We start from the raw sequence: 18,038 nt of genomic DNA on the forward strand, positions 1-18,038 counted from the left end.
CAGTCTGGACGCTCCCACAGAAGCCAATCAGGACGCCGAGAGACGGAATTGGCCGCTGCGCCTCCTCCCGAGGCATGCTGGGAGCCTGGAGGACTAGCGAGGAGGAGTTGAGAGAACGGAGCGGACGCCATGGCGACCAACATCGAGCAGATTTTTAGGTCTTTCGTGGTCAGTAAATTCCGGGAAATTCAACAGGAGCTTTCCAGGTAAACGCTTCCCAGACTTTTCTGCTCCCAAGGGACCGCTAGGGCCCCGTGTAGCTCTCCACGGCACCTTTCTTCAGAGACGCCGTCGTTCCTCGCCTCAGGCCCCGCTACAGCCCCGCCTGGGCCTGGGATCCATTTTCCGGGCCCTCCCCCCCCCCATCCGCTCCCTCCCTTTCCAGCGAGGAACTTCGCTTTTTCTGAGGTAACCCCAGACTCCCTCTAATAGAACCGAGTTAAGATGCTTACTTTTCTTTCCCGTTCGGTAATCTCCTCCCTTTAAGCTACTTGTAGGCCTGGTTGTCCACCAGGGACGGGCCTAGTTCCTTCCTCAGCTCCGCCGCCGCCGCCGCGTTTCCCCTCCCCCTCTCCGCCTCCGCGGATTTCGCCGGCCGGTGCCTATGACCGGAAAGGGTCTCTAACGGCCGTTTCTTGAGTAATCTTAAATCCGCTTTATTATTGCACGCTTCAGATCTTTTGGGGGTCGGGATCCTTTAATTAGATTATTCGGGCCTTGGTGTCCAGTGGCTTCTACCAGGCAGCATTCTAATGGATTAGAAATTGAAGTTAAGGCAGCTAACAAATTAATGTTAGGTACTTTGACGAAATGTTCGAGGTGAGGATGGAAAGGGACTTTGAATTAGTATTAATTTCTCAATTTGGCAAGTGGATAGTAGGCTTTGTGTTTAGATCTTTTTTTTTTTTTTTTTGGGCTGCTCCCGCCCCAATTGACATCTTGACCAGCTACTTTTGCCGTTGCTCTTAGACTTTGCGTAGTTTACCTTTGGTTCCACAAAATTTGAACAGGAAGCGATTTCCAAAGAAATTGATGTTTATTCAGAAAGGAAAATGGTGTTGGTCATGTTGTGTTCGTGGTTGTCTTGGAGTATTTTTGCTTTATAGAGCCTAAATATTTGTTCCGGGTTCAGATGTTTTTGCTAGTTATATTTTAAAAGTCGAGAGGAAGAGCAATACGTGAATTTGAAAAAGCATTTTTAAATGAAGCGCTGAAATTAACATAGCATTATTGGGGGAATGGTATGTAGTACCGCTAAAAATCACTATTTTTGCGGGGTATATTGTTTAAGTAGGAAATTATACTCGTTTCATTGCTGTTTTAAATTTTGTTGTATATATTAGTGATTTTTAGATGATGAGAGAAGTCTGGAGGTAAAGGGAGTATGATTTTTCTGAAAACTTTAATAGTTTCAGGCGATGATTGTGTTTGCTTGCTGTAATGTCTTTTTATATCTTCTAAAAATCTGTTTTTGTATTTGGGAAACAAGTGTTTCATTGTAAAAAGCTTAGAATGAACGAGACACATAATAATGTTCTTTATGTTCTTTCATTTTTTTCCTTGTGTGTACAGATGCACATATTTTGTGAAGTGTGATCTTGTTTTTTTTTTTTTTCCATCTGATTGTGAACAAGTTTGTCTTTTTCACATTCTGGGTTGTCTTGGGACCTTTTTTATGGCTTCATAGAATTCTATTGTAGGAATGTATTGTTAGCTATTTAGTTGGTTTGAAATTTTTTTATTTTTTCAGTAACTGAGATAAATATCTGATAGGTTTAAGGTGATTATTTTCTTACAGACTTTAAAGTTGTAATTCTCTTGAGTATCAAATCCATGCTTTACTAATGTGATCGTGTATGTGTAAGTGCCTAGGAAAAGTGTAAAAGAGCTCCAGAAACTAGGTAAATTTAGAGGAATATTTAGTTTGTCAAATAGTATGTAATACATTATCAATCTAAAAACAAAATTTGGCTTGTCATTTTGTGAGCTATATTTGCCATACTGTCCCATCTGTTTTTACATGTATCAGTTTGGGTAAGGAGGCTGACATTTAAGTAGTAAAGAGCTGTCTTTTTGTCTGTGGTGGTTAAGGGTAGGAGCTCTGTTTTTGAATGCCAGCTTCACCTCATAATAGTTGCGTGAACTTCAGTTAGGTTCTTCTCTGTGTGTCATTTTCCTCATTTGTAAAATCAGAATGTTAGTGCTAATCACTGAGTTGTGTTAGGATTAAATGAGTTAAGAAATGTAGACCCGTGGCTAATTAATAATAAATGTTAATTATTATTATGCAAGTCATGTTAGAAAACCAAGTGTTCTCAAATAACAGTTAATTACTGAAATTTTTTTGGTTTTTGACCATTCAGACTTTTATCAGGTAGTGGAGCATAATTGTTTGATTTCTTAGCTAATTTAAATTAAATTGAATGTGTTGAGATTATTTTTCAAAAACAATTTTACTTAGACAAAAAGTAGTAAAAATGACTAGGTAAGTGACAAGCTTCTCATTTCAAGATTTTTCTAGCCCTGTGAGTTGAAAATGCATATTAATTTACTATAATAATTTCTTGGCATAAATAAAATGTCACTTGTTTCCCATGAGTTTTTTTAATGCCAGAAAAATACCAGGATTCTTGATCAGTGGGTAAAAATTGCATGAATATATTTTTCTTTTTAAACTTGATACAGTATTTCAGTAATTTTGATCAGTCTAAAATTGATGAGAGGCTACAATTTACCCTTTTTTAATCAATATGTTTGTGGTAACTGTTCCTTGATACTGTTTATGGTGATTGTTTTCCATGCACAGATGTGGTTTTATTGTGGTTGTAGCTTTTATCATAATGTTAGAATGGTGTATTGTACCATGTATATTAGGTGGTATATTTTTCTTTGGATTTGTGATTTTTGATTGTGATAGTTTTTCTGCCCTGAGATAAATATGCAAGCAACCCAAATCTAAATCAGTTTAGATTTCTGGTATTATTTTATTATTTTTTTTAAAGGTTTAGAAAGCTGTTTTAAAGTTTTTTTTTCCCTTTAACTTTAGTAGTTCTGAAAATTAAGTATGTAAAAATGAAAATGTACCTACTTTAAGTAGATAGGGTGAAGGAAGGATGGTTGGTGGGGAGTGTCATCTGAAAGAAATACAAAAATGGTGAAATGTATGAACGATGTCAGATTATTTTAATGAGCTGAGTTATAAATATTCATTGTATGGTGTGGTAAAAGTAATAATGAATCTTGATAACTTTTCTTGTCAAGTGGAAGGAGTGAAGGCCAGCTCAATGGTGAAACAAATACACCTAATGAAGGAAACCAGGCAGGTGATGCAGCTGCCTCTGCCAGGAGCCTCCCAAATGAAGAAATAGTTCAGAAGATAGAGGAAGTACTTTCTGGGGTCTTAGATACAGAACTACGATATAAGCCAGGTAAGCTGGAGATAATCAGCTGTCTCAAAAACTTAAAGATTTTTAAGTAGCTAATACTATTTTTTTTACTGCAGGGTATTTAAAAATCTTCAGTAGTTCTAAAACTTCAGTAAGTTTAAGTTTATTTCCTGACGACTTTATCGTCTTATCTGAAAATACAGTTGTACTGAAACGTGAGCATTGATACTTGATTGCTTTGTTGGTGGAATATAACTTGATTCGATTCAGTTTTGTAGTGACTCCCTACCAGGATTTTGAATGTGGGTTTTCATAGAACAATGGTGTAAATGTCCATTTTGGGGAAGGTACAGGAGCTGGACCAAATTTGTGATAATTTTAAAACCCTGGGAGGTTTTATTTTTAAAGCCCAAGCTCAGAGATGGCCTTGTTTTTGCATCTGTTCCTCTTAAAAGTGCAATGAATGGAGAGGAATCATTGCTTTGGTATTTAGTGTTTCAGGAATTATTTAAATAATTGATGCTTAGAAATGAAAGATCTATGATCACCCGTAAAAATAACTATCTTCTGGGGGTGCCTGGGCGGCTCAGTCGTTAAGTGTCTGCCTTTGGCTTAGGTCATGATCCCAGAGTTCTGGGATCGAGCCTGCATCGGGCTCCCTGCTCAGTGGGAAGCCTGCTTCTCCCTCTCCCACTTGCCCTGCTCTGTTCCTCTCTCAGTGTGTCTCTCTCTGTCAAAAAAATAAAATCTTAAAAAAAAACCCGAACAGTCTGTCTTCCGTTTTGGAAATGGGGTGGTTATGGGTTTTTATTTTTTATTTTTATTATTTTTGATCTAGAATATGGTTTTTAAAAAAAAGCATAGATTTCAGCTCTACTTAGATTTATGACTGTATCAGCTTTTTTCTTTAAGTGTAACTTAGCTGACTAGCATTAGGTGGATAATAAATAAGAAATAGAAAATTGTTTTGCTTTGGAATGGATTTTGTCATGTATTCTTTTTTTTTCATAGTCTTAGTGGCCTGTGTTTCTGATCAGCTTTTCTGGGATCAGTAAAATTTATCTAATTTGATACTGGCATTAGAGTAAATTAGTCTAGTTGTAAAGTAGAAAAGCTTTTTTTTCTTTCAGATATGCAGTGTTCTTGGGTTAAATGTAAAGGAGTGTAAGAATTTCTTTCCTGCACTGACTTTTTTTTTTTTAAGTGAAGACGTTAAGATTACTTCAGTAATTTTAGAAGAGTGTTGAAGGAAAAGCTGTTTTTATTTAGAATGTAACATGGGTGCGATGAGATAAAATTCAAGTTTCGTGTTGATGCTTTACGTTAGTTGTTTAGCCCTTTGTGTATGTAAAAGTAATCACCAGCATTTGCTGAGGGCTTTCTATGTGCCAGGCATTGTTCCGTGTACTTTGTATGTTTTAACTTCACTTTGTCCTCTAACTCTAGGAGACAACAGTGTCCGTAATTTCACCAAGTTCATTCATCTAGTGAGTGGTAATTGATTCAGGATCTGAAAGCAGACTGTCTGTTCCAGAACCAGTGCCATGTTGCTTTTTGTATAAGTAGGCTTATTAAATAGTCATTAAAAATTATATAATACGTATTTTTAAAGGAATTTTAACAGTTGATAATAGGAAATTTTTCCCTAAGTGTAGTTTGAAAGTAGCATGCTATAATTTGAGAGGTGGAAAAAATAGTTGTAAATAGGTTTAGTAAAACACATTTTAATGTGACTTTGAAGTTTTTGTGATAAACTGAGAACTTATTTTAACCCAGACTTTGTAGTTGTAGAAAGGAATACTTGGAAAAATTTCAGTCTTTAGATGATTGGTTCTTAGAAGATAGTTTATTTGGCAACTTTATTTAACAAGAAACTTTACACTATGATGTTTTAATGTGGGGATGTAAATTTTGTTTATGAGCTTTATTAGTTAGCTAAGCTTACTTTGGGAAATGTTTGACAAAATTAATTTTCTTTAATTTCAGACCTGAAGGAGGCCTCCAGAAAAAGTAAATGTGTGTCTGTACAAACAGATCCTACCGATGAAATTCCCACCAAAAAGTCAAAGAAGCATAAAAAGCACAAAAATAAAAAGAAGAAAAAGAAGAAAGAAAAGGAAAAAAAGTATAAAAGACAGCCAGAAGAATCTGAATCAAAGGCGAAATCACATCATGATGGGAACATAGATTTAGAATCGGATTCCTTTTTGAAGTTTGATTCTGAACCTTCAGCGGTGGCACTGGAGCATCCTGTAAGAGCTTTTGGCCTTTCTGAGACCAGTGAATCTCCTGCAGTTGTATTAGAACCTCCTGTGGTATCAATGGAGGTATCAGAGGCACACACCTTAGAAACTCTGAAGCCAGCTACAAAAACTGCAGAACTGTCCGTTGCATCAACATCAACAATTTCAGTGCAGTCAGAGCAGTCTGTGGCAGTCACGCTGGAATCATCCATGACAAAGATTTTGGATTCCTTTACAACGGCACCAGTGCCTACTACAACAGTAATGCTAAAGTCACCTGAGCCAGCTGTAACAATGTCAATGGAGTATCAGATGAAGCCTATGCTGAAATCTTTGGAGACCACACCTCCAGAGCAATCAAAGGTCATGTTAGAACCTCCAGTAGCAAAAGGGCTAGAGCCTTCAGAAACCCTTGTGTTATTGTCTGAGATACCTACTGAGGTGCACCCTGAGCCAAGCACATCAACAACAATGGATTTTCCAGAGTCTTCAGCAACTGAAGGGGTCAGATTGCCAGAGCAGCCTGTCGAAGTACCATCGGAGATTGCAGATTCATCCATGACAAGACCACAGGAGTTGCCGGAGCTCCCCAAGACCACAGCGTTGGAGCAGCCGGAGTCGTCGGTGGCCTCAGTGATGGAGTTGCCGGGGCCACCTGCGACCTCCAAGCCGGAGTTGCAGGGGCCCCCTGTGACTCCAGTGCTGGAGTTACCTGGGCCCTCTGCTACCCCCTTGCCAGAGTTGCCAGGCCCCCTTTCTACCCCAGTGCCTGAGTTGCTAGGGCCCCCTGCGACGGCAGTGCCTGAGTTGCCGGGGCCCTCTGCGACATCAGTGCCACAGTTGTCGCAGGAATTACCAGGGCTTCCAGCACCATCCGTGGGGTTGGAGCCACCACAGGAGGTACCAGAGCCACCTGTGATGGCACAGGAGTTGCCAGGGCTGCCTGCGGTGACAGCAGCAGTAGAGTTGCCAGGGCAGCCTGCGGTAACAGTAGCAATGGAGTTGACCGAACAACCTGTGACGACGTCAGAGTTGGAGCAGCCTGTGGGGATGACAGCGGTGGAACATCCTGGGCAGCCTGAGGTGACAACGGCAACAGGGTTGCTGGGGCAGCCTGAGGCAGCGATGGTGCTGGAGTTGCCAGGACAGCCAGTGGCAACGACAGCGCTGGAGTTGCCAGGGCAGCCTTCGGTGACTGGGGTGCCAGAGTTGCCAGGGCTGCCTTCGGCAACTAGGGCACTGGAGTTGTCAGGGCAGCCTGTGGCAACTGGGGCACTGGAGTTGCCTGGGCAGCTCATGGCAACTGGGGCACTGGAGTTCTCGGGGCAGTCTGGGGCAGCTGGAGCACTGGAGCTTTTGGGGCAGCCTCTGGCAACGGGGGTGCTGGAGTTGCCAGGGCAGCCTGGGGCACCAGAGTTGCCTGGGCAGCCTGTGGCAACTGTGGCGCTGGAGATCTCTGTTCAGTCTGTGGTGACAACGGAGCTGTCAACGATGACCGTGTCGCAGTCCCTGGAGGTGCCCTCGACGACAGCGCTGGAATCCTATAATACGGTAGCACAGGAGCTGCCTACTACATTAGTGGGGGAGACTTCTGTAACAGTAGGAGTGGATCCCTTGATGGCTCAGGAATCCCATATGTTAGCTTCTAACACCATGGAGACCCATATGTTAGCGTCCAACACCATGGACTCCCAGATGCTAGCGTCCAACACCATGGACTCCCAGATGCTAGCGTCCAACACCATGGACTCCCAGATGTTAGCCTCTAGCACCATGGACTCCCAGATGTTAGCAACTAGCTCCATGGACTCCCAGATGTTAGCAACCAGCTCCATGGACTCCCAGATGTTAGCAACCAGCTCCATGGACTCTCAGATGTTAGCAACCAGCTCCATGGACTCCCAGATGTTAGCAACCAGTTCCATGGACTCTCAGATGTTAGCAACCAGCTCCATGGACTCTCAGATGTTAGCAACCAGCTCCATGGACTCCCAGATGTTAGCAACCAGCACCATGGATTCCCAGATGTTAGCAACCAGCACCATGGACTCCCAGATGTTAGCTACTAGCTCTATGGATTCTCAGATGTTAGCATCAGGCACTATGGACTCTCAAATGTTAGCCTCCGGCACCATGGATGCCCAGATGTTAGCATCTGGTTCCATGGATGCCCAGATGTTAGCATCTAGTACCCAAGATTCTGCAATGTTGGGTTCAAAATCTCCAGATCCCTACAGGTTAGCTCAGGATCCTTACCGGTTAGCTCAGGATCCTTATAGGTTAGGTCATGACCCTTACAGGTTAGGTCATGATGCCTACAGGTTAGGGCAAGACCCTTATAGATTAGGCCATGATCCCTACAGACTAACTCCTGATCCGTATAGGATGTCTCCTAGACCTTATAGGATAGCACCCAGGTCCTATAGAATAGCCCCCAGGCCATATAGGTTAGCACCAAGACCCCTGATGTTAGCATCTAGACGTTCTATGATGATGTCCTATGCTGCAGAACGTTCCATGATGTCATCTTATGAACGCTCTATGATGTCCTATGAGCGGTCTATGATGTCCCCTATGGCTGAGCGCTCTATGATGTCAGCCTATGAGCGCTCTATGATGTCAGCCTATGAGCGCTCTATGATGTCCCCTATGGCTGAGCGCTCTATGATGTCAGCTTACGAACGCTCTATGATGTCAGCTTACGAGCGCTCCATGATGTCCCCAATGGCTGACCGATCTATGATGTCCATGAGTGCCGACCGGTCTATGATGTCGTCCTACTCTGCTGCTGACCGGTCTATGATGTCATCGTACTCTGCAGCTGACCGATCTATGATGTCATCTTACACTGCTGATCGTTCAATGATGTCTATGGCAGCTGATTCTTACACCGATTCTTATACTGATACATACACGGAGGCATATATGGTGCCACCTTTGCCTCCTGAAGAGCCTCCAACAATGCCACCATTGCCACCTGAGGAGCCACCAATGACACCACCATTGCCTCCTGAGGAACCACCAGAGGGTCCAGCATTACCTACTGAGCAGTCAGCATTAACAGCTGAAAATACTTGGCCTACTGAGGTGCCCGCATTACCTCCTGAAGAGTCTGTGTCGCTGTCTGAACCTTCTGTGAGTCAAAGTGAGATTTCCGAGCCTTCGGCATTGCCTACTAATTATTCAGTGTCAGCATCAGATCCTTCAGCGTTAGCGTCAGAGGCTGCTGTGACTGTTCCTGACCCAGCATTAGAGCCAGAGTCTTCGGTTACATCAACACCTGTAGAGTCTGCTGTAGTAGCAGAAGAACATCAAGTTGTTCCAGAGAGAGCGGTGACTTACATGGTATCTGAAACTACCATAATGTCAGCTGAACCAACTGTATTAACATCAGAGTCTTCAGTTATGTCTGAGACAGCAGAAACCTTTGATTCCATGAAAGCTTCAGGACATGCCTCAGAGGTGTCTCTGTCTCTCTTGGATCCAGCTGCAGCTAATCCAGAGGCATCACAGAGCACTCTAGAGCTGCCAGCCATGGCTGTTTCAGAGCTCCCAGCTGTGGCTGTCCCAGAGCCACCAACAGGGACTGTTCCAGAGCCCCCAGCAGCAGCTGTCCTAGAGCCCCCAGCCGTGGCTATCCCTGACCCAACAGCTGTGGCTGTCTCTGACCCAATAGCTGTGGCTGTTCCAGACACACCTGCTGAGGGTGTCCCGGAGACCCTGGCCTTGGCTGAATCTGAGCATGTTACCACTCCTGTGCCAGTTGTTTCTGCCCTGGAGCCTACTGTGCCTGTGCTGGAACCAGCAGTGTCAGTCCCTCAGCCTAATACAGTTGTTTCAGAACCATCTGTTCCTGTCCAAGAACCCACTGTGGTAATTTCAGAGCCTGCTGTCACTGTCTCAGAGCAGACCCAAGTAATACCAACTGAGATGGTTTTAGAGTCTACACCAATGATACTGGAGTCTAGTGTTGTAAAAGGAGTGAATTTACTATCTAGTGATCAAACTACAGCTCCAGAGATTGGCATGCAGGAGATTCCCATGCATTCAGATGAAGAGCCACATGCTGAAGGACACCTGAAGAATGACCCATATGAAAGTGAACATGGTACAGATACAGACCTTAAAACAAACAATCATTTCGTTGCTCAAGAGATGGAACATAATACAGCGTCTGCTGCCAGTACTGGTGCTGTTGGTGAAATTGGTGAAGGGAATATTCTGTCGATCAGTGAGACTAAACAATGCACAGTATTGGATACCTGCTCTAGTGTTAGTGAAGCTGATGGAGGAACTCTGTCTTCTGCTGGCCCTCTTGCTCTTGAACCTGATGCAGTGGGAACGAGTAAGGGTATTGAATTTGCCATAGCATCTGCTCTTGGTTCAGTTAGTAATTATGATGCTGAAGTATCTTTAACTGCTCAAGATACTGAACATGACATGATCATTTCCACTAGCCCTAGTGGTGGTAGCGAAGCTGACATAGAGGGACCTTTGCCTGCTAAAGACATTCATCTTGATTTACCATCTAATAATTTTATTAATAAGGATGCAGAAGGAGCATTATCTATAAAAGACTGTGACCAGACATTAGCAGTTGCTCTCAGTCCTAAAGAAAGCAGTGGAGAAGATAAAGAAGTACCTCTCCCTACTAAAGAGATACAGTCAGATTCAGGATTTTCTGCCACTATTGATGATATTAATGAAGCAGATTTAGTAAGACCATTACTTCCTAAGGACATGGAACGTCTTACAAGCCTTAGAGCTGGCATTGAGGGACCTTTACTTCCAAGTGAGGTTGAACGTGACAAATCTGCTGCCAGTCCAGTTGTAATCAGTATACCAGAAAGAGCTTCAGAGTCGTCTTCAGAGGAAAAAGATGATTATGAAATTTTTGTAAAAGTTAAGGACACACATGAGAAAAGCAAGAAAAACAAAAACCGGGACAAAGGTGAGAAGGAGAAGAAAAGGGACTCTTCATTAAGATCTCGAAGTAAGCGTTCCAAGTCTTCTGAACACAAATCACGCAAGCGTACCAGCGAATCTCGTTCTAGGGCAAGGAAGAGATCATCTAAGTCCAAGTCTCATCGTTCTCAAACGCGTTCAAGGTCCCGTTCCAGACGCAGGAGGAGGAGCAGCAGGTCAAGGTCAAAGTCCAGAGGAAGGCGCTCTGTATCAAAAGAGAAGCGCAAAAGATCTCCAAAGCACAGGTCAAAGTCCAGGGAAAGAAAAAGAAAAAGATCAAGTTCCAGGGATAACCGGAAAACAGTTAGAGCTCGCAGTCGCACCCCAAGTCGTCGGAGTCGGAGTCACACACCAAGTCGTCGAAGAAGATCTAGATCTGTGGGGCGGAGGAGCTTTAGTATTTCCCCAAGCCGCCGGAGCCGCACCCCAAGCCGCCGGAGCCGCACGCCTAGCCGTAGGAGCCGCACCCCTAGCCGCCGGAGCCGTACCCCAAGCCGCCGGAGCCGAACCCCAAGCCGCCGGAGCCGCACCCCTAGTCGCCGGAGAAGATCAAGGTCTGTGGTAAGGAGACGAAGCTTTAGTATCTCACCAGTGAGATTAAGGAGATCACGAACACCATTGAGAAGAAGGTTTAGCAGATCTCCCATCCGACGTAAACGGTCCAGGTCTTCTGAAAGAGGCAGATCACCTAAACGCCTAACAGATTTGAGTAAGTCATTTTAATTAATGGCATCGTAATAGAGAATGTCTTAAATAATTGTTTTCTGATCTTAGAGTCAGAAAAGGGTGATTGGTTGACAGTAAGTATTTCTGTCTTTAAGTTTCTTTAGTGGACTCTGGGAACATGGGTTTGAACTGGATGGGTCTACTTACATGTGGATATTTTTGATAAATGAGGTGGTAGTATTGTATTTTCCTTATGATTTAAAATTTTTTTTTCTTTAGCACATAGCATGTAATACATATACAAAATATGTGTTGATCTGTTTATGTTGTCAGTAAGGCTTCCAGTCACCAGTAGATTATCAGTAGTTAAGTTTTTGGGTAGTCAAATTTACATGCAGTTTTCAGCTACACAGGAGTCAGCCAGTGCCTTTAACCCTTCTCATTACTCAAGGGTCAGTGGTAATTAGATTTGCTTGTATTTGGAAATTGTGTAGGGATAAGTATACTTATAATTAAAGGGGTTTTTTTTGTTTGTTTTTTTTTTTTTAAAGGCCTGTTTTGGACTGTGTTAGAACCAAAGTGTTTTCATACTTGAAAGTTTTAGTTTGCTTCAGCTCTCTTCCATAAATAAAGATAGAAAGTACAAGTCTAGTTAATGACAAGGCTTATATGCTCAATTGTTTTATTATATCTCTTCGAACATAGATTCTTACAAATAGGCCTAAAATTACAGTATCTCTTTTTTAGTAAGTTACATGTTTGAAAATGGCAACACAGGGCTGTTAAATCTGTGTGAAGGTAATTCTGATTGGTATAAGGGATAAAGAACCGAAAGGAAGTGAATAGGGAATTTTGCATGTGTGGAGTTTTTATCTGGGTGGTTGATACTAGCAAAACAAAGTTAAATTTACTGAAATGACTTGTATTTTAATAATCTGCTTTAAAAAGTGAAGTGCACTTGTTTCTCTTGATGTAATAAGTGTGTGGGGATGATTAAAACTTGATGGCTAGTGTATTACTACCTGCAGTAGTACTGGATAATTTATCATTACCTTAGTAGATTGGACATTTCTAGGTCAGTCCAAAGAAGAAGGCCCTAACAGAACAGTGAGGGAAAATGCATCCAGTTCAACAAAAGTTGAGTTCTTTGTTTATTCATAGAATGACATCTTTGAAATGATTATAGGTTGGTAGAGGAGACGTGGATAAAATGCATATATGTCTCTTTTACTAAATCATAACCTGCCAAAAAAAATAGATTGTGGTGATTACTGTAAGTACTGGTATAGATAAGGCACTTTGGAGAAGTGTTAAATTCTGACTTAAGTCCTGTTAGAAGAGTTGGCACTTGTACTTGGCTTAAAGAGTGATTTAAAATGTCAGATATTAGAAGGAAAGTTCAAGGGCATCATAGGAAAATAAAGAAGGCTATGCCGTGTGTGTGTGTGTGTGTGTGTGTGTGTGTGTTAGAGTGACCATTGTATAATTTAGCTGTTTTGTATAGTATTTGAATGGGAAGCTAAATGTCAACTTACTAGCGTCATTTACTTAAAAACTCGGCCAAGGAGTGATTTGATCACAGCTGTATATTAGGGCAGAAAATTGATGCCTTTAATTTTGTTGCCATATAAGACTTTAGATAATACAAAGTGTATTAGCCTGTAGGAAAACTGCTTATATTTTCCTCTTCCAGATAAGGCTCAGTTACTTGAAATAGCCAAAGCTAATGCAGCTGCCATGTGTGCTAAGGCTGGTGTTCCTTTACCGCCAAACCTAAAGCCTGCACCTCCACCTACAATAGAAGAGAAAGTAGCTAAAAAGTCAGGAGGAGCTACTATAGAAGAACTAACTGAGGTAAGCTAGACAGAATTTGTTTACATTCTTAAATGGATTATTTCAGTGATGTTGACTCTGGAGCGTGCCAAAACCCGAATTGTGGGCTGAACTGATAATGGCTGGCACCGAGTGGCCAAAACCCGAAATACAGATGTGGCAGCGGCAGAAGCTCTGTTTAGCAGGCCATTATCCGGGATGGCTAAGCTCCGCTAGCTAAAAGTTACTTCCCATTACTTTTGCTTTCCAGTTTTAGAAGCCAAACTGACTGAGGAGTGGGACGGTTCGTTTGAATGGAGGAGGTGTTGAGTGAGCAACACGCAGAAGCTCGCCTACAGTTTCGTTTCCATTCACGACGTGTTCACTGATCGCCACGAGTATACTGCATATACGCAAAGACACAGACAATCTTCAGAAATGATCTTTTGCCACCGGAGCTTGGAAATTAATGAGAATAGCTGGCCATTGCCTGAAAGGAACTTCTTACGCATCAACATTTCGGGTTTTGGCTGTTTGGTACCAGCCATTGGTGATAATGGCCGGCCATTATCAGTTCTTCCTGCGGTTCGGGTTTTGGCAGTAACATATTTTAAACACACTTACTTTTGTTTTTAAGAATTTGATCTTTTCAACTGAGGCTTTTTTTTTTTTTGGCTTTGTTTTGTTAATATTATTTTTATTTTTTTTTTTGGGAGGACGCTGAAATATTGCTGCTAGGATCCAGAAATATCACGCTGTTTCATATATTGAAACTTGTTATTGGCTAGCCTTATGCCAGCCTGCCACTGTCAATATATTCTGTTCCCCTTTACAAGCTTGGTATATACTTTGTGTTTTTTGGCCAGTTGAGCTTTTTATCCTATTGTAACATTTTCAATTGATGATGGATGTGACAAATTCTGCTTGTATAGACAAGTCCACCCAAATTTATTCTGACCTTTTTATAAAGCCAGGTAATGGAGTCTGTTCCTTAGCTTCTCGGGAAGGAATGGACTTAGCTTTATGTGTCAGACCTCATCAGTTAACACCCTCTCCATCATGCCTTATTTTTCATTCTTGAGTTTTGTTCCTTTAGAGACTCAACTTACCGAACATTTATGGAGAGACAATTACATCTAACCCAGTTGGAGAAGTTTCGCATTTTTTATTTTGCCATGCATTTGGGGGTTCATATAGTTCCTTAATTTGTTTTCAAACTTAGATTTATTGCAATATGAATTACAACTTTTTTAATTTAAGAACTTAGTGAAAGCTTCTATTTGCGCATCAAATCTCAGCTCCTTATCTAAAACCTTGTGAACGCTTAGTGTTTCCCTTATGTTTTTAAGCCTCATTTTCAGACCTTTTTTTCTTCCAGTAAGTTTCTCACCTTTTTATCACCATCTAACTAGGATGACTCTTTTTCTTTTCCTGCCAATCCTTGTTCTTAACTATGAAAATCTGGCTTAGAATTCTTCAAGGAATAGCCCTTGATTACCAAATTCTGCCTGATTCTGTTTTCTCTTAAGCTTTTGTTGTTTCAGCACTTATGTACTCAGTTTGTATTATATCAGTTTGCACTTGTTAATTGTGTTGCTCTGTAAAAGCGTTCCTCAGTTATTTCACGTGTATGTAATTCTCTTTCTTGAACTAGATTGTAAGCTCCTTGGGAGCAGGGACCATGTCTTCTACTTTTTTTTTTTTTTTTTTTTTGTATTCCCTGGACAGTGCCCAGTACAGTGCTCTGCACATAGTAGGTGCTCAATAAATGTTGTTGACTGACTGACCAGCTAGAGTGTGTTTAAATAATAGCTAATAAGTTAAGTTACTTACCTAAAACCTGTTGTTAATCTTGTTTTATTGCTAAAAGTTGATTTTATGTGGTTTTGATTTTTTAATTGCATTTTATTCCATATAAAGTTTAAGATTTATTTTTTGTTTTTATTTTTTTAAGAAATGCAAACAGATCGCACAGAGTAAAGAAGATGATGATGTGATAGTGAATAAACCTCATGTTTCAGACGAAGAGGAAGAAGAACCTCCTTTTTATCATCATCCCTTTAAACTCAGTGAACCCAAACCCATTTTTTTCAATCTGAATGTGAGTATTAGAGTTTATGGCTTGATGAAACAGCATAGAGACTAAATAAAACTCGAATTTAATGTTTTAATTTTTGGATTATGTACTGTGAGAAAAAATGAACAAAACTGTTTTCCGATTATGTTGAAAGTCTTTTCAGTTTTAATTAAGGAAATACATTATTTTTTAGATTGCTGCAGCAAAGCCAACTCCACCAAAAAGCCAGGTAACGTTAACGAAAGAGTTTCCTGTGTCGTCTGGATCTCAACATCGAAAAAAAGAAGCAGATAGTGTGTATGGAGAATGGGTTCCTGTAGAGAAAAATGGTGAAGAAAACAAAGATGATGATAATGTTTTCAGCAGCAATTTGCCCTCTGAGGTAAGTAAGAGGAATATTGTGTTTTTTGTTTTTTGTTTTTTAATACCTGAATCTCCCATTTTATTGTTACCTTATATCTGATTTGGATTCTGTTTCACTCTTCTTAGGGCCGGGTTAAACGGCAGGGCCGGGTTAGACGACAGATGAAACAACCCGCAGCTTCTCATTTGACAGTAACTCGATGCAATTCACTTTGTGGAACCAAGCCACAAAGTGAAAAGCATCGAATTGCAGAGAACAGTGTTATCACATCCCTACCCAACATTGGGCCCTCCTTGCACTTATGGGAAGGTAGCCCAAGGTACAACTATTTAGCTTCCCGTTTTGCTTCAAGGCTCTATAGCTCTAGATTTTGGTGGTAGCAAATCTCCTGGGTGGAGGGATTGAGCAGAGAGAGGCAGATCCTCAGGTTCAACACAAGAACTGGATTGGAAAAGGTCATTGTAGGCTGATGTGTGAGCATCTTGGATACATAGTCCATTGCCCTTAAATAATGGTTTCTCTGGGTTGTTGTCAGATAGCCTTTAATTTGAATCATTTTCCCTTCCCTGTGTTACCTTGGCCCTTTGGAATTCTTGTGTTTAACCTAATGCTCAGCCTTGGTACTCCTATTTCCCTTCTCCTTCCCCTTTGCTACTATTAAAAGTTGGAGAAGTGGAATTCACACCTTGAAATTTCCATGAGGCTATAGTTGTATCTTGTCAGAATGACGCAGTAGTAATGCCACGTGTCAAAACAACCCCATTAAAATGCTGCCTGATTAAATAATGTGCTGCTAAGTACAGTGCACATGAAAACAGCAAGACTGTATATATATGTAAATATATATATATATCTGTATCTTTGTATGTATCTCTGTATCTGTACCTTTGCTGTATCTTTTAATAAACAGTTTACTTTTATTTAACTTGTTGTGCAAAATCACGCTTGGGGGATCTGGGGGGGTGGAGACTTACTAGGGGGGGGTGGGAGTTTTTGAATGATACTATAGACTAGTTATCACCTCTTGCCCTTGGTTCCAAAGCCCAGATGTTTGTCCAAGCACTGGACTAGATACGATGCCCTTACAATGTGGGACTTCTTCCCCACTTCTTTTCTTCAGTTCTGGGATAACATAGGTCAAAGAGACCTGTTCTCTCCAACTCGGGTTCCCTTCATTGGCCATACCATTTTCCACTAAACACCTCCATTATTACAAATAAATCCTGTTTGTAAAATCAGAAAGTGAACAGAACCCAAATCAGAAATCTTTTGATAGTGTATTTTTTGCCCTGGGCTATTCACAGGTGACATTTTCACTGTGGTGTGGTTTTTTGTTTTTTGTTTTTGTTTTTTAGACCTGTGGCATTTTGAGAGAGAGCAAGTTCTATATGATGAAGCCAGACATGATAATTAGCTAATGCAATTTACAGTCCCCAGTGATGATTTATATTTACATGGGATTCAGCAGTTGAAGCAAGTTCCTCACCAGTGAGGAAGGCATAGTTGGTTTGGACAATGTTTTAGTAAAGCCTGTTCAGTAGTTCAGTTGCTAATTCCCCAAATCAGGCTACCTGCACATCTCAAGAGGGAAAGGTTAACTGACATTTGCAATTGACTTAAATCTTGTAGTAGCTGAATATAAATCATGATATGAGGGCCAAACAGACTTATTTAGAAATTCTGATACATATGCTTTTGGTAACTCGGAGATGAATCATTTAACAGAGTTGGGAAAAACACAAGAAGATTATTTATGTGAGAAAAAATTTTAAGCTGAGTGAAGCCCTAGAAATATTGAAAAATTCCAAGGGATTATCCTGAGACGTGATCATAACTATTTTAACCTTAGTTGAACATGGGAAAAATGCTTAGGGAATCCTGATGAATGTTTTTTTTTTATTAAGACTATGTTTATATATATATATATATGTGTGTGTGTGTATATATATATATATATATATATATATTTGAAGTTGAATACTCTGCCACTTTCAGTCTTGACACTGATAGTGAGGTGCCTTAGCCATGTCTCTCCTCAAAATTCGCTGTCACATTTTAAAAATTGGGGGGAATTATTCCAAAGAAATCCCGAGGGGAATAGTTGGGTGTTCAAATTTAATATTAAGCGGTCTTTCATGAAAGCAGCAGAAAAAGTTCAGAGGGCTTAAAAAAGTGGATTTCTTCTGTGGGAGGTTATATACAACTTTTGATATCAGAACTCTTTGAGCTAGTTTCTTAGAAGATGAGACTGAAAAAATATATAGGTTAACTTTAATTTTAAGCAGAAACAATCCCAAAAGTTTTACAAGAGGAAAAGGAGTAGGGTTTTGTTTTGCCTTTTAGATCTCTACTTTTATACAACAGTAATGGTAAACACCTTGAGGAAATGGTCACAATATAAAATGTTTAGTTCCAGTTACTTAGCTATATCTTGCAAATTCATTTGTAAGATTATGTTCTATACACCAGTGTTTGTGGAATACTGTTGTCATTTATGGGAGCATTGACCCTTTTGATTCCCTGTC

At 40.9% G+C, this 18,038-nt stretch overlaps 2 protein-coding genes across 2 annotated transcripts in view; one reads left to right on the forward strand and one right to left on the reverse strand.

Annotated features, from left to right (window-relative positions):
• The window catches only part of GART (phosphoribosylglycinamide formyltransferase, phosphoribosylglycinamide synthetase, phosphoribosylaminoimidazole synthetase), a 34,372-nt gene extending 33,821 nt beyond the window's left edge, over positions 1 to 551 (reverse strand). The window contains exon 1 of the mRNA XM_032354111.1: positions 453 to 551. The gene's annotated coding sequence lies outside the window, so the exon portion shown is untranslated. The remainder of the gene's footprint in view (positions 1 to 452) is intronic.
• Positions 59 to 18,038, forward strand: part of SON (SON DNA and RNA binding protein) — a 32,920-nt gene continuing 14,940 nt past the window's right edge. Inside the window, 6 exon segments of the mRNA XM_032354039.1 lie at positions 59 to 206; positions 3,262 to 3,428; positions 5,373 to 11,303; positions 12,954 to 13,114; positions 15,027 to 15,173; positions 15,343 to 15,531. Coding sequence (XP_032209930.1) covers positions 130 to 206; positions 3,262 to 3,428; positions 5,373 to 11,303; positions 12,954 to 13,114; positions 15,027 to 15,173; positions 15,343 to 15,531 — 6,672 coding nt within the window. The 5' untranslated portion in view covers positions 59 to 129.

Source organism: Mustela erminea, chromosome 1 (assembly GCF_009829155.1).
Source record: "Mustela erminea isolate mMusErm1 chromosome 1, mMusErm1.Pri, whole genome shotgun sequence".
Lineage (NCBI taxonomy): Eukaryota > Metazoa > Chordata > Mammalia > Carnivora > Mustelidae > Mustela > Mustela erminea.